The sequence below is a fragment of the Sinohyriopsis cumingii genome, chromosome 16 (assembly GCF_028554795.1).
Source record: "Sinohyriopsis cumingii isolate HCF-2022 chromosome 16, ASM2855479v2, whole genome shotgun sequence".
Taxonomy (NCBI): Eukaryota; Metazoa; Mollusca; class Bivalvia; order Unionida; family Unionidae; genus Sinohyriopsis; species Sinohyriopsis cumingii.
In genome coordinates, this window is record NC_142976.1 from 9,303,983 (window position 1) to 9,320,392 (window position 16,410).

At 34.4% G+C, this 16,410-nt stretch overlaps 1 protein-coding gene across 3 annotated transcripts in view; it reads right to left on the reverse strand.

The window, feature by feature from the left end:
- The window catches only part of LOC149779917 (uncharacterized), a 121,428-nt gene that overhangs the window by 26,855 nt on the left and 78,163 nt on the right, over positions 1–16,410 (reverse strand). For all 3 annotated transcript variants that reach the window (XM_089936615.1, XM_089936614.1, XM_089936613.1), the window contains exons 21-25: positions 14,947–15,030; positions 9,500–9,571; positions 7,836–7,988; positions 3,887–3,979; positions 1,504–1,728 (exon numbers count right to left, since the gene is read on the reverse strand). In XM_089936615.1, the coding sequence (XP_089792741.1) occupies positions 1,504–1,728; positions 3,887–3,979; positions 7,836–7,988; positions 9,500–9,571; positions 14,947–15,030 (627 nt within the window). The remainder of the gene's footprint in view (positions 1–1,503; positions 1,729–3,886; positions 3,980–7,835; positions 7,989–9,499; positions 9,572–14,946; positions 15,031–16,410) is intronic.

Consider the following 16,410-nt stretch of genomic DNA (forward strand, 5'->3'; position numbering starts at 1 on the left):
TGGCACAGTGATGTCTATGATGTAAACATGTAAGTATCTGACTCATTCATGAAGTTGTTCTAACAGGCCCATGACACAGTGATGTCACTGACGTAAACATGTAAGTATCTGACTCATTCATGAAGTTGTTCTAACAGGCCCATGACACAGTGATGTCACTGATGTAAACATGTAAGTATCTGACTCATTCATGAAGTTGTTCTAACAGGCCCATGACACAGTGATGTCACTGACATAAACATGTAAGTATCTGACTCATTCATGAAGTTGTTCTAACAGGCCCATGGCACAGTGATGTCACTGATGTAAACATGTAAGTATCTGACTCATTCATGAAGTTGTTCTAACAGGCCCATGGCACAGTGATGTCACTGATGTAAACATGTAAGTATCTGACTCATTCATGAAGCTGTTCTAACAGGCCCATGGCACAGTGATGTCTATGATGTAAACATGTAAGTATCTGACTCATTCATGAAGTTGTTCTAACAGGCCCATGGCACAGTGATGTCACTGATGTAAACATGTAAGTATCTGACTCATTCATGAAGTTGTTCTAATAGGCCCATGGCACAGTGATGTCTATGATGTAAACATGTAAGTATCTGACTCATTCATGAAGTTGTTCTAACAGGACCATGGCACAGTGATGTCACTGATGTAAACATTTAAGTATCTGACTCATTCATGAAGTTGTTCTAATAGGCCCATGGCACAGTGATGTCTATGATGTAAACATGTAAGTATCTGACTCATTCATGAAGTTGTTCAAACAGGCCCATGGCACAGTGATGTCACTGATATAAACATGTAAGTATCTGACTCATTCATGAAGTTGTTCTAACAGGCCCATGGCACAGTGATGTCACTGATGTAAACATGTAAGTATCTGACCAATAGCTTTTCATAATAATTACTTGTTTGTGTTGATGTATGAAAAAGTGTGTTAATACTCAGCATTATCCAATTTTACTTCTTGGTTACTGCTTGACATATCTAAACTTTAATAAAAATTCAATATATTTATCCTTACAAGCCCTCAAATGTTTAATATAATCATAATGGAAACACTTAAACTGTCCATTTCTTTGTCTATCCTGGGTTGGTCTATGATCAGTATTACTGACTGTTTATGTACATAAAATAATTCCAGAAGATTAATGTTTTATGTGTATTACTACAAATATCATTTGTGTGCATGGAAAAATCATGACTTGGTACAGGCCTCAATTTCACGGGTTTCTTTTCTTTTCATGGCTTCCCAGTTTGAACATGATAATATTTTAAGTTGGAATCTTATCTAAACAATACAGATACGTATCAAAAATAAAAAGTCAGATACCATACTTTTTAATTCAGATTGTAATGTTTTGAGAATCTGTTTGTGTTAATAGTTACTGACTCGACGGAATTGTCATGTTGCAGGCACCCTCATTCAGTCCCACAATGCAATGCATACTTAAAGTTCATTTACATCCATAATGCCATAGGGACAATACATACCTCTATTATGATAGCCTGTTGATTCCCTGGGGTGGCAGCCTGTGGGGTTGACTGGATGTGCTGGACTTGTTCCTGCAGACGTTCCAACTGTTTCTGTAGTTCATCCCTTTCTGTTTCCACATCCTGCTTTTCCTCTTCCACTTCTTCCTTCTCCTCCTCCACTTCCTTCAGTCGTTCTTCATAGCGATCCTTCATTGTGCTTGCATTTTTCTTCAGGGTCTCATACTACAGAAATAAAGTGACTTTGAATTCACTATTATGTGTTGGGTACCAAACTTTGTGGATTTTGTGATCAGTAAAAAACACAAATTTAAAATCAAAATGAACAACTATTCTTATGTTGAAACAAGTGGACCAAAGTTTGAAGTATTTTCTGAAAAACTACTTGTCCAGCAAGTGACTTGGAACCTTTCTTTGTCCTCAATTTTACAATTCTAAGTGCTAGATTTGTACTTGTTCTAATTTTTGCATGAATTCTCTCTTTTATTTTGGTCTTTAACTGACAAATGTCCAAAAGGGTCGTACATATGGTTCACTGTTTTACCATTTTAGTTCTTTCTTGAAATGAAGTTGGTAGTGCATAAGACTTGTGGTTCATGGGTCACGAGTTCAATACCTGCTGTCTGGGTGTGTCCTGGGAAATTATAAGTACTCAAATCAAGCAGACTTAAAATAATTAATCCAAACTCCCATGTACACAAATAAAAGCTGTTTCTCCGAAGCAATCTGGATACATGAGATTTTACTGCATTAATCCATTTCTCCATTGATAAGTCCTGGGGGTATGCCATGTAAATTTACAAATAATAGGGATGATGTGGAAGTGTTTTCATATATGTAAATTTGTTTCCATTTTGTAAATGGGCTTATCATCAAGCATGGTTTATCATCATAGAATTAGGTTATGTACTCTACACTGAATCATGTGAATACCAAAAGGTGAAAACTTGTGAATATCAATTGTTTAAGTGGCCATGGCAAGGATAGTTGGTAATACTGGCAATGGCAATCTGTGAAGCTGGCAGAGTTCATTTAATTATCATGGAAAGGATAACTCGTAATACTGGCAATGGCAATCTGTGAAGTTGGCAGAGAGTTAATTTAATTAGCCATGGAAAAGATAACTGGTAATGCTGGCAATGGCAATCTGTGAAGTTGGTGGAGAGTTGATTTAATATGCCATGGCAAGGACAATCTGTGATATTGGTGGAGACAGAGTTTAACTGGCCAAGGCAAGGGCAATCTGTGATGATGACAATGGCAATCTGTGCTGTTGGTTGAGAGGCAGTTTAACTGGCAATGGCAAGGGCAATCTGTTATGTTGGCAAGAGCAATCTGTGCTGTTCATGGATGGGTGGTTCAATTTGTCACAGAAAGGATAATCTGTGATTGTTTAAATATTCACAGCAAGGACAATCTGTGACAGTTAAACTGGTAATGGTAAGGGCAATATGTGCTGTTCATGGATAGGTAGTCTAACTGTTAATGGAAAGGACAATCTATGGCAGTTAAATTGGACATGACAAAGACAATCTGTGCTGTTCATGGATAGGTAGTCTAATTGTTCATGGAAAGGACAATCTATGACAGTTAAACTGGACATGACATGGACAATCTGTGCTGTTCATGGATAGGTAGTCTAATTGTTCATGGAAAGGACAATCTATGACAGTTAAACTGGACATGACAAGGACAATCTGTGCTGTTCATGGATAGTTAGTCTAATTGTTCATGGAAAGGACAATCTATGACAGTTAAACTGGACATGACAAGGGCAATCTGTGCTGTTGGTAGAGATAATTAAAATAGTCATGGTAAGGCCAATATGTTATGTTGGTAGAGAGGTCATTTTAATTTGCAATGGCAGGGCCAACCTATGAGTTTGGCAAGGATATTCTGTGCTGTTGGTGGAAAGGTAGTTAAACTTTCAAAGTCAAGGATGACCTGCAATATTGACAAAGACAATTTGTGATGTCAACAAGGATAAACTGTGATGTTGGCATGGACAATTTGCAATGTTGGTGGAGAGGTAGCTTCTGATGCATACAAAAAGAAACTGAACAGGATATAAAAATATTTAAAACTAAATACAGTAAGAATGTAACAGGTAATGCAGAATTTCAAAACTGAAGATAAGTCAAAATAACTTTACTGTTTAGATAAATATTTCAGATTTAAATGAAGAAGATCAGTAGACACATCATATCCATTTTTTATAGGTGATAATATTTTTGAAACTAGCATTTTATATCATGTGATGGGAACATATTATCTACATTTTATATTATGTGATGGGAACATATTATCTACATTTTATATCATGTGATGGGAACTTAGTATTTTTCCGAGTGGATTCAACTTATAAATATCTGATATACACTACCTTTTCTTTCCATGTAGCAAGTTCCTCCACTTCACTTTGTAACTCTGCTATTCTCTCATCACTGCTGCCATTTTGTGACCTCAGTTGCTGAACCTGCAGTAAGAAATAAAAGATGAAGCATAGAAATAGGAGTTACTGCATTCAAAGGGATATGAGATATTACATAAGGAGTTACTGCATTCAAAAGGATAGGAGATATTACATAAGGAGTTACTGCATTCAAAGAGATAGGAGATATTACATAAGGAGTTACTGCATTCAAAGGGATAAGAGATATTACATAAGGAGTTACTGCATTCAAATGGTTAGGATATATTACATAAGGAGTTTCTGCATTCAAAGGGACAGGAGATATTACATAAGGCGTTACTGCATTCAAAGAGATAGGAGATATTACATAAGGAAAGGGATAGGAGATATTAATAAGGAGTTACTGCATTCAAAGGGATAGGAGATATTACATAAGGAGTTACTGCATTCAACGAGATAGGAGATATTACATAAGGAGTTACTGCATTCAAAGAGATAGGAGATATTACATAAGGAAAGGGATAGGAGATATTACATAAGGAATTACTGCATTCAAAGGGATAGGAGATATTACATAAGGAGTTACTGCATTCAAAGGGATAGGAGATATTACACAAGGAGTTACTGCGTTCAAAGGGATAGGAGATATTACATAAGGAGTTACTGCATTCAAAGGGATAGGAGATTTTACACAATGAGTTATTGCATTCAAAGAGATAGGAGATATTACATAAGGAAAGGAATAGGAGATATTAATAAGGAGTTAAAGCATTCAAAGGGATAGGAGATATTACATAAGGAGTTACTGCATTCAAAGAGATAGGAGATATTACATAAGGAGTTACTGCATTCAAAGAGATAGGAGATATTACATAAGGAAAGGGATAGGAGATATTACATAAGGAATTACTGCATTCAAAGGGATAGGAGATATTACATAAGGAGTTACTGCATTCAAAGGGATAGGAGATATTACACAAGGAGTTACTGCATTCAAAGGGATAGGAGATATTACATAAGGAGTTACTGCATTCAAAGGGATAGGAGATTTTACACAATGAGTTACTGCATTCAAAGAGATAGGAGATATTACACAAGGAGTTACTGCATTCAAAGGGATAGGAGATATTACACAAGGAGTTACTGCATTCAAAGGGATAGGAGATATTACATAAGGAGTTACTGCATTCAAAGGGATAGGAGATTTTACACAATGAGTTACTGCATTCAAAGAGATAGGAGATATTACATAAGGAAAGGGATAGGAGATATTACATAAGGAGTTACTGCATTCAAAGGGATAGGAGATATTACATAAGGAAAGGGATAGGAGATATTACATAAGGAGTTACTGCATTCAAAGGGATAGGAGATATTACATAAGGAGTTACTGCATTCAAAGGGATAGGATATATTACATAAGAAGTTACTGCATTCAAAGGGATAGCAGACTGCAATCAAAGGGATAGGAGATATTACATAAGGAGTTACTGCATTCAAAGGGATAGGAGATATTACATAAGGAGTTACTGCATTCAAAGTGATAGGAGATATTACATAAGCTTTCATGTGAAATTTACTTCACATTTTAACATGCATATGCAGGCTTGTTTACACTGACTATGCCTAGCTCTAATTTTAAACACTTGTCCATAGTTTGACTAGGATTCGGCCAATGTGGGTATGTGAGAAAGCTTGACAGTAGCTTCTCGTGGGTCGGTGGTTACCCGGGTTCTTCCTCCACCATTAATACTGGCTGCCATGCATAGCCTATCATGTGCTGAAAAATGGCATTAAACCCCACAACAACAACAACAACAACAATAGTTTGTCAACATAACTCTCACAGTTGGTCCATCTGTAATTTTAATCACCTGTCCATAGTCTGCCATCCTAACAATGATAGCTAGTCTAAAAACAAGTTCTTGAAACACATAAAGCATATATGTGATTATATCAAGCGTGGCCAATTCTATAATCACCCCCTCCCATACCAAACTTAATTTGCATTAACTGATTGATGCAAGTTCACAATTCTAGATATATTATTAAGAAATTCGTATCTGTTATTCAGAGTGAAATTAATCAAGTTCAGAGTGATTATAAATCACAGATTTATTTCTTGTAAACCGTCCATTGCAATATCAGGTTTTACATCACTCATAGACATACTGATGCTTGAATTTGCTATATGTGAGCATTCTAAACTGCCTCTGTTAAAGCACTTACTAAGTGACATCTGGGCAATGAGACATGGTCATTATATTGTTATTAAAAAGCATTTTGCCAACTCCACATGATGAGTTTATACAATGAGGGAAAATTTGGTTTAGGGTTTTGCTGATAATGGTACTCTTGTATTATGCAGTTAGTAATGCATATGATTGTCATAGAAAATTATCGCTGCTATTGTCTGATGAGCAAATGTAAGTATTACATTTATTGTTATAAATTATTTATCACACATCTGCAGTGTAAGGGGTAGTACGTGACAAGAATTTCAATATGTTTGTTTTGGCAGCCATATTTGATGTTAAGATTTTCAAGATGGCTGACACGGTGGCCATTTAGGATAACAAATCTGCATAATTTTTATTTAAAACCAATTAGACAGCATTAGAAGTGTTCAGGGAAAATCCCAAGCTGATATGACTTTGCATTTAAGAAGAGTAATTATAAAAAGATTTTCAAGATGGCCACCACACCATATTGAAAGTCTGAGTTGAACTATTTTCACTTATGACAAACTAGACATCAATGAAGCTTCCGGTGAAAACACTATATCTGTATGACTTTCCATTTAGGAGAAGAAGTGACAAAATAATTTTTCAAGACAAATGCCATGGCAGCCATATTTGATGTTAGCACTATTTCCAATACAATCAATTGACTCATAAAAAGTATTTTCAGGAAACCCCCATGTTGATATGACCAACGACGCAGGTGAAGTAACAAGATTTTCAAGATGTTAAAGTTAGGACCAACTAGGTGTCACAAGAAGTCTTCTGGTGAGAACCCATGTCAATATGACATCCTGTTCTGAAAGAAAATAGCAATAAGACTTCCAATGTGACTAATGTACTGGCCATATTAAATGTCAGATTGGCACCATTTTCATTAGGGATCAACTAGACACTGGAAGAAGTCTTTTAGAGAAAAGCCCATCCTGATATGACATCCATTTAGGAAGAATAGTGGTAACAAGATTTCCAATATGGCTGCTGGATGTCTGAGCAGCACCATTTTCATTTGGGACCAACTAGACACTGGAAGAAGTCTTTTAGAGAAAAGCCCATCCTGATATGACCATCCATTTAGGAAGAATAGTGGTAACAAGATTTTCAATATGACTGCTGGATGTCTGAGCAGCACCATTTTCATTTGGGACCCACTAGACCTTGAGATGAATGTGAGTGTAGAGTTTTCATGGCAATCTTTAAAGTAGTTTAAGAAGATTAGCAAAAATAAATTTGAGCTAAGTGACATGGTGTACAACAGGCCATCCCATAAGCTCTTCAGGTCTATGACCAAAAGTGCTAAGTACATCTCACCGTAAAAAAATGAAAATTCCCGTTATAACAATACGAGAGTGAGAATTCATCCTCTGTGTGAAAATCCTGGAGAATTCACTGCATGTCAGTAGCAAAATGTGCAGTATTGAAAAAGCCATTATCCAGCAGGTTGGGACATTTACTGGGCATCTAGCAACCTGGTACAGATTGGAAATTTTGCTGTACAAGTAAAATCTTTCTCTTGTGCAATATTTTTAAAGCATAATGTGATTGAAAAATTCTAACTTTTTGTGCAATTTAATGAAAATTTTTATTCTGGGCATACCCAAGTAGAGTATTTGGAAATCTGTCCAGACCTGATCCCAAAAACTGTTGTTAAGTACCAATAAAATTATATATTACCATACCTTATTCTCAAGCTCTTGTACTTTCTTTTCCAGTTCTGCCTTTTCTTCCTTCACATCCTGAAGAACTCGATTGTTTTTTTCTTGGGCTGTCGCCAGTAGCTTGTCACATTTCTCCTTCCACTCTCGAGTGATCTCTTCCTCCATTTGGGTCACCTGTAAAAAAAGAAAAAAAGAATCAAATTAGGAAAATACAATACATGCCAGGAACTTTGTATACAACATACGTCCTTTGATAAGTCCAAATAGCTAGTTATCTTACCCTACATCAGTCCTTAGATAAGTCCAAATAGCTAGTTATCTTACCCTACATCAGTCCCTAGATAAATCCAAATAGCTAGTCATCTTACCCTATATCAGTCCCTAGAAAAGTCCAAATAGCTAGTCATCTTACCTTAAATCATTCCTTAGATATGTCCAAATAGCTAGTTATCTTACTCTACATCAGTCCTTAGATAAGTACAAATAGCTAGTTATGTTACCCCACATCAGTCCCTAGATAAGTCCAAATAGCTAGTTATCTTGCCCTACATAAGTCCCTAGATAAGTCCAAATAGCTAGTTATCTTGCCCTACATAAGTCCCTAGATAAGTCCAAATAGCTAGTTATCTTGCCCTACATAAGTCCCTAGATATGTCCAAATAGCTTGTTATCTTACCCCACATCAGTCCCTAGATAAGTCCAAATAGCCAGTTATCTTACCCTACATCAGTCCCTAGATAAGTCCAAATAGCTAGTTATCTTACCCTACAACAGTCCCTAGATATGCCCTAAAAGCTATAGTTATCTTAGCATATCAACATGATTAGAGAGCCTTCCATCAATGAAATGTATAAAATGAGATCAAATCAGTCAATTTGTAATTTAAAATGAAATGTATAAAATGAGATCAAATCAGTCAACTTCTAAATTAAAATGAAATGTATAAAATGAGATAAAATCAGTCAATTTCTAACTTAAAATGAAATGTATAAAATAAGATCAAATCAGTCAATTTCTAACTTGAATAGAAATGTATAAAATGAGATAAAATCAGTCAATTTCTTAAAATAAAATGTATAAAATGAGATAAAATCAGTCAATTTCTTAACTTAAAATGAAATGTATAAAATGAGATCAAATCAGTTAATTTATTACAGATTAAATGTGTAAAATGAGATCAAATCAGTTAATTTCTATCTTTGCAAACAAAAATATATAAATCATTTGACAATTTTCACAAATTTAATATGATATGAACACAAATGTAATATTCTATTTATTACATAATAAAACGTACTTCATACAGCCCTGAATAGTTTTTTTGAGGATTTCTGAAGGAGACTTCAAGGACTTCTAAATATGTTAACAGAGTCTTTTGTCTCACGGAAATTAAACTATCTCCATACATGATGTTGTCAACTATCATTCTTCTGCCAATAGATCCCTAAATTTTAAACCACTGTTTTGTTTATAATTAATTTGGACAATGTATAGTTAGCAATAAATTCAAAGAATGTCTGGCATAATTCAAAGAATTTTTCAACAAATTTAAAGACTTTTTCAAAAATAAAATCAACTTATTGTAAAATTCAAGGAGTTTTTAAGACACCCATCAAATTCAAGGATTTTTCAAAGTTGCAAGAACCATGTGAAAAACAGCTGTTAATATTAATAACAAGTTTTACCTGTTGAGATGAAACACTATCTATGGAAGACTTCTGTTTCCTCAACTTCTCCTTCAGGTTCTGAATCTCTCTCTGCAGAAATAGAAAATCTTACCCAATTTCAAATCAGTTTACTAAAATTTTACAAAATAAGTTGGATAAAAAATGCATTTAAAGTTGCTTGATTTTTCCTAGTAAAATGTTTCTTCGAGAATACAGATCCAATCAAAATACCTAGGAAGAACTACTACTACCTTGCAAATCCAGCCATCCCAGATACTACTCTTAGCTAAAGGGAGCTAAAAAAATTGTCTGTCAACCCATGTGATGGCTGGGCAGAGTGATCTCCACTTTATAAGACTTGGCAGCAATGCCTAAGAATACAACAGTAACTACTTCCGCTCATGCCAACAAGCATATACTCTTGTCATGAGAGACCTTGCAAAAACTTGAATCTGCGTGGAAGGTATACCAGCTCAAGTTGGAGAAGTTTTTCACTTCTTCAGAAAGTGTACTCCATCGATACTTGTAACTTTCTATCTTCCTATCAGAATTAAGTCCTGCCTTTACAATCTGCTAACACTTTGTCATCGTAACACATTTAGGTACTTGCATGGGGAGCATAAGTGACTGCACATTCAGTCTGGACTATAATTATTTTGAATGTGCAAGTCTCTAGCACTTATAAAAACATCCAATATATGTGTAATTTCATTACGAACAGGTACATATTGGTCAGTTTCTATTACAAGGAATTTCATTACAAACAGGTACATACTGGTCAGTTTCAATTACAAGGAATTTCATTACGAACAGGTACATATTGGTCAGTTTTTATTACAAGGCATTAATAGCATCCAAGCACCAACTTGGGCCTTTTCCAACAGGTCACTGCCTCTTAATGGATATTTTTGCATCTACTTTGTACAAATCCATAATGGGTGCCTCAGTTCCCTTTTATGTGAAGGTTTTTGTGTGCAATGATGACACTTGTGTACATATCTGTATTACTTCCACGCTGGTTGGTTATGTACAGGACAGCTTTCTATACACCGTTTACTCAGTTGCATCTTGCTCATCCATGTTTCTATTGGCGACACTTGAGTCACGTTTATCTGCATAAGCATTCCATCATATTTAAATCCATCATATTTAAAGTGCACTTAGTCACTCACATGGGTAGCCTATGCGACTTCACAAGATAGGTTTGGGCTAAAATATTTATATGTGTACATGTCCTTATGCCCTTAAGAAACTCCTTATTTTATGTATAATTCCATCATTTCTGGTACATAATGGAGAGTTTCCTTTACCACAGCATCCTTAGCTTGGAACGCCACGCTTCAATGATTCTAACTGTACATGCCATCCTTGATCTCCCTACAGGTAGCATTGTCATTCAGATCGTCTGCTTTCACTTTTTTCCAGGTAATCATCACTTGATATAGCTCTGCGCCCACACTGTATTCTAAGATCACATGTGCAGGCCCACCTCTCCTCCTTACAGGTGGTATTGTCATTATATTTTACCTGTATGCTTCATTGTTTTATTAGACTTCTGTTTTCAATTTCTGGGTCAACTTTTTAAGATTTAGCTCTGTACCAATGCTGTGTTCTAAAGACAGGTACAGTGCTACAGTTTTATCCATTTTGCTCTATTTGTCTTACAGATTAGAACTATGGGCAAAGTGCAAAACACAGAGCTCAGGACAAAGATGTCACCAGTCTGCATGCTGACCTTTCACTTATGTTATGTGTTTAGGCTTGAACAAACAGTAACACAAGAAAGAGTGAAAGAACAAGCTTTGAAAAATTTAATAAAGTATTTATTTCCCTGGAAAAATACTGTAAAAATGAAATAAATAAAACTTATGGTTTTAAGAATCAAATCCAAAAATAATCCAAGAATAATCCACAAATAAAATTTTAGAAGTCCTAATAATAAAATGTTCTAATTTTAGTCCTGACGAAGAATCCAAGATGAAAGGCAATGACGTATACTGTATTCTGTTCAAAGTTGTTGTCTGCAGTTCTTTGTAGAAACACAAAAAATAATCTGGTGTTGGCTTAATGAAATTTCTTTGTGTAATGAATTCTGTATGAGTACAAATATATTTCCAGGAAAAAAGAATTAATCCTTTTGAATCCAAATAATTTGAATAAACATTAAAATAACTCCAAACTGACACAACAAAAGAACACCTTGACACCAAGTGTCTTAAGCCCAGACTGAGATCTCTCTCTCTAAGCAGCACTATTAAAACTAAATAATTGGCAATTTTGGAAATGCCTGAATTGCAAAATAGAGGGTCACATGATCATGTTTACATATAAAAAATCATGTAGCCCCAGTATGACCTTGATAAAAACCAATCATTTTACTCCAAGAATAAAATTTTAAAAAGTCGTTTACTTTACTAAAAACTCTTTATAAGTCAAAGGTCACGTATCCAACACAGACTCGATCTCAGCCTTATTATTCCCACAATAAAAATAAATTGACAAAATCTTGTTCATGTGACTGTTACTAATTTTGAATTAAGGTCAGGAACTAGGTCAGCTTTAAGTGTTTACAAAATGAACAGTCAAGGTCAACCTATTTTCTGAAATTTTTTCCAAATCATATAAACAAGATTATATTAAAATAGCATGTACAATAAAAAAATTTTTTTTAAAGCTGACAAACAAACAATAAAATTAAAATAAATATGAATCAAATCAGATATACGTAACACATTTCCTTATTGTGAGAATATCTGGTGGACAAGGGAGATAAATCAAATATCCAATAGCCCATTGAAAACTGATGATGTTGGACTTACACCTCTATGGCTATCTTCCAAACTGCGGAACATAGCTTATCTTCTTTCACTCCGAATACCTCATTGCATGTATGGGAGTTGGTCTCAAGAACGGCTCAAGTACTGAACAGAGCCACTCTACATACTTTGGCCAACGATATAACTGCAGCTATAAATTTACAGTTGGCGGCATGCATCTCAGTGCTTTTTGCATGCACTTTCCTGAAGGACCATCATAAGTCCAAGCTAAGAGCAAAACCATTATCATCTAATCTTCTGTTTAACGACCAGACAGAAGAAGTCCAAAAACAAATGACTGACTTTGTGAGGTAGTAATTCTCCTAAGGTATTTTGATTGGATAATGTATTTAAAGAAGAAAGGGTGGAATACTGTATTAATAACAGATATATAAATTTAATGATTAATAAGTGACAGGTATCAACATGTTACAAAGCCTTGGAGTACCTCTAACAGGTACTGGAAGTTGGCAAAACCACTGAAGAACTTATCTGGAAAGTATCAAAGATAACTGGAATAATAAGAGTGCTCAAGTTCAAAATGAATAGAGATTCACTACACAAGATATATATAGCATTCATGGGATCCATATTTGAGTCTGTTGATGTAGTAAGGGATTAGTGTAGCACAGCCGATTCTAACTGACTAGAAAATAAATGTCACAGCCGACTAAAACTACCAATGTATGCATATTATTTCAAAAGACAAAAATAAAATATAACATTGCATGCAAGATTGCTGCACAACCACCAACACTTCAGATTATATAAAAGATCCATAAAATGGATATAAATTTCCAGGAATTAAAATAAAAAGTAAATATTTTCAATGAATAAGGCCAGTCATTTTTGGCTGATTTATTTACTGAAAACAGAATAAATAAAAGTTGATAAAACACACACACACACACACGGTGATACTGAATACAAACTCTATATCCAGATTTCCAACATGGCCCCCTGTTTTGTATATTTAATTTGCAATGTTTGTTAGTTTTTTATTTTTCGTATTTCATTATATGCTAAAGTAATGTTATGCTGGAATTAATCTTTTCCAAAATCAAGCTTATTTTCTACTTGACCTGAATTATTTCTTTTTATTTTGTAAACAACTAACTCGTAGCTAAAATATTCTCTATGTATATGGGTTTAATAGCAGGATCATTATTAATAGATGTAAACATGTTTATTTGGGTCTAAGTCTAGGTTATTAGAATTCACCTACAATTTACTTGTCATACCTAACATATTCCAGGTTCCATAATATAATTTTTCAAAGACTTTCTAGTTATAACTAAATTTTATTTTGTAAATATTAAGAAGTTTCTAGATGGTTATTTTCATTAGTAATGTTGTTTTTTTATTTAAGAAAATGTTAATTGTGACCTGAGGTCAAGTTAAAGACTATATAATCTTGTTACTGGAAAGATTATTCATTCTTGCTCCAAGACCTAGCAGAATCAGTTTGTATTATTGTTGTGTCCAGTAGATCATATGTTGTGGAATTTATTTCTTCAAATTATTCAAGTGATTTTTGTCTGGAAATACAGAGTGCTCATTAAAAAAAAATATTCTTCGACATAAACATTCACTGGGATTTAGTGAATTCACACCTGGAATTATATTACTGTGTTTCAACAAAAGACTGTTGGCACATCAACACTTTACAAGTCATCAGAGACAAATCAACACATTCAACACTGGATATAATTTGGATTTCTACTAAGGTTTATTCAGAACTTGTATTAGGACCTATCTCTGCAATGCTATGATTATTCTGGAATTTAATTTGCAATGCCAAAATTTCTTTTTTTTTTCATTTTCACTTTGTATTCGAAGGAAATAAATTATTTGTTGAAATTTACAAGCTTGTTGCATTTTACTCTTTTCTGTTACTTATTTTAAGAGCAAAGACTCTTAAAAGCTGTGTGTGACCTATTTCACATATGACCTCACTTTTCTGTATTCTTTATTCCTTTATAATCGAACAGCAAACAATGATTGCTTCAGACCATTAGTTCTTACACTCATTTCAATCTCTCTAAGTTTCACCTGATGTATGAAATATTTTGCATATGTTTCTGGAATGGCAATTCTGGGTTGGAAGAACTTGTGGCTAACCCTTTTGCTTTTCTAATATATGCAATACAAAATGTTTACAACTGAAGGCATGGTATTTTTCCCTTTACATGTCACTGTATATACTTGCCTATGAGTCAAGTCCAATTGAGAACAACACAGATGCTGTTCTTGTGTCATATAATGTGCTGGCAGATCGGGGTCCATTTTATTTGTTCTTCTGATTACTCCTAACAAGCTGTGCAGACCCAGACTGGCCAGTACATTATGCAATGGTAGATGTGGGACTGTTCAGTTTGGAATTGGGCTCAATTTACAATGTACATATGGTATGCAAACATGTTTACTAATATTTGGTCTCTTTTTCTTAGAATTGCTTGGGGTACAAATTGTACATTATTTCAGAACAAGGGGGTATGATCCAACATACCAGACCCAGCCGACTCCAATTCTACCTGGATTAAAAAAACTAAAAAAGGACAGTCTGAAACCTACATAAAAGTATGAAACATAACAATAAAAGACTTTGCATTTGTTTTGGAAACAAACTTTACAAGACTAAGTCTTTACCTCAAAATTTTGTTTGCTTTCTTCCCATTCTTCTTCAAGCCTTCTTTTCTCTTCAGCAGCTTTCCTCTTCTTTTCATTTGAATTCTATTGGGTAAACAAATGGATATTACTGTTATGTTGAATTTTCCCTTATTAAATTGGATAAATCCAAAACTTTTAAACTATTTTGAACTGGACTTGCACATGGTACAACATGGATTGACACATGATACAAACTGCACTGACATGTGATACAAACTGGATTGACACATGATACAAACTGAACTGACATGTGATACAAACTGGATTGACACATGATACAAACTGCACTGACATGTGATACAAACTGGATTGACACATGATACAAACTGCACTGACATGTGATACAAACTGGATTGACACATACAAACTGAACTGACATGTGATACAAACTGGATTGACACATGATACAAACTGCACTGACATGTGATACAAACTGGATTGACACATACAAACTGAACTGACATGTGATACAAACTGGATTGACACATGATACAAACTGCACTGACAAATGGTACAAACTTCTTTAATATAAATTTCACAGAAACATTGTCTACTTAAAATGAACACGGATTTCATCAGAAAATATGGAGTAAACTGTACTTTTGCAATTAGTGGAAATGTTGACAGACACCAGTTGTGTATAATAAATGAAAAATTATAATTGAAATTCTGATACTCCGAGATCTAAGCAAAGAATCAAATGTTCTCCCATCTAATGATTAAAAGCAATTAGTGATCTGATATTTTGCCAATATTGTCTGTGACTGGCTTAAATATACTAGTAAAAAACAGTATATTCATCAAGACTTGTCAATCTTATGGTCAAATGTGGCGTCCCCATGATACACAATCAACTATACATAAAATTATCAATCATATGGCCTAATGCGGTCTCCACATGATACACAATCAACTGTACATAAAATTATCAATCATATGGCCTAATGTGGTGTCCCCATGATTAAAGCTGTCAGTGGGTGCCAGGATTCATTATATTTTGATACACAGATATTTTGTCAACCAGTCTAAATTTTTTAAAAAATGGCACCAAATATTAAGAGAAATGGGCTTTACGGATGTGACTCACAAATGTTATATGACTGAAAAATGTTAAAGGAGAGGGACTTTGTTAAACTTAAAAACATGTTGCATCAGGAAAGGGAAAATCAACTGCACTTTACAAATTTTGAAAGAAATATTTGACATTGATGTAATACAGCATTCATCATTTATGGACTTATGACCATTCAGCGAAAGACATGATTATACACATAGACTAGCTAAAGTCAGTATTATGCATATATAATTTATCAATTTGTTTTCTGCCTATACTCTTGCACTAACTACTAAACCACATGGATTAAGCTGCATTGTGACAAGAATTTTGACTGTAGCTCCGGGTAAGTAGCAAATATAAATATATGTTTTTCATGTAGTTTTCTG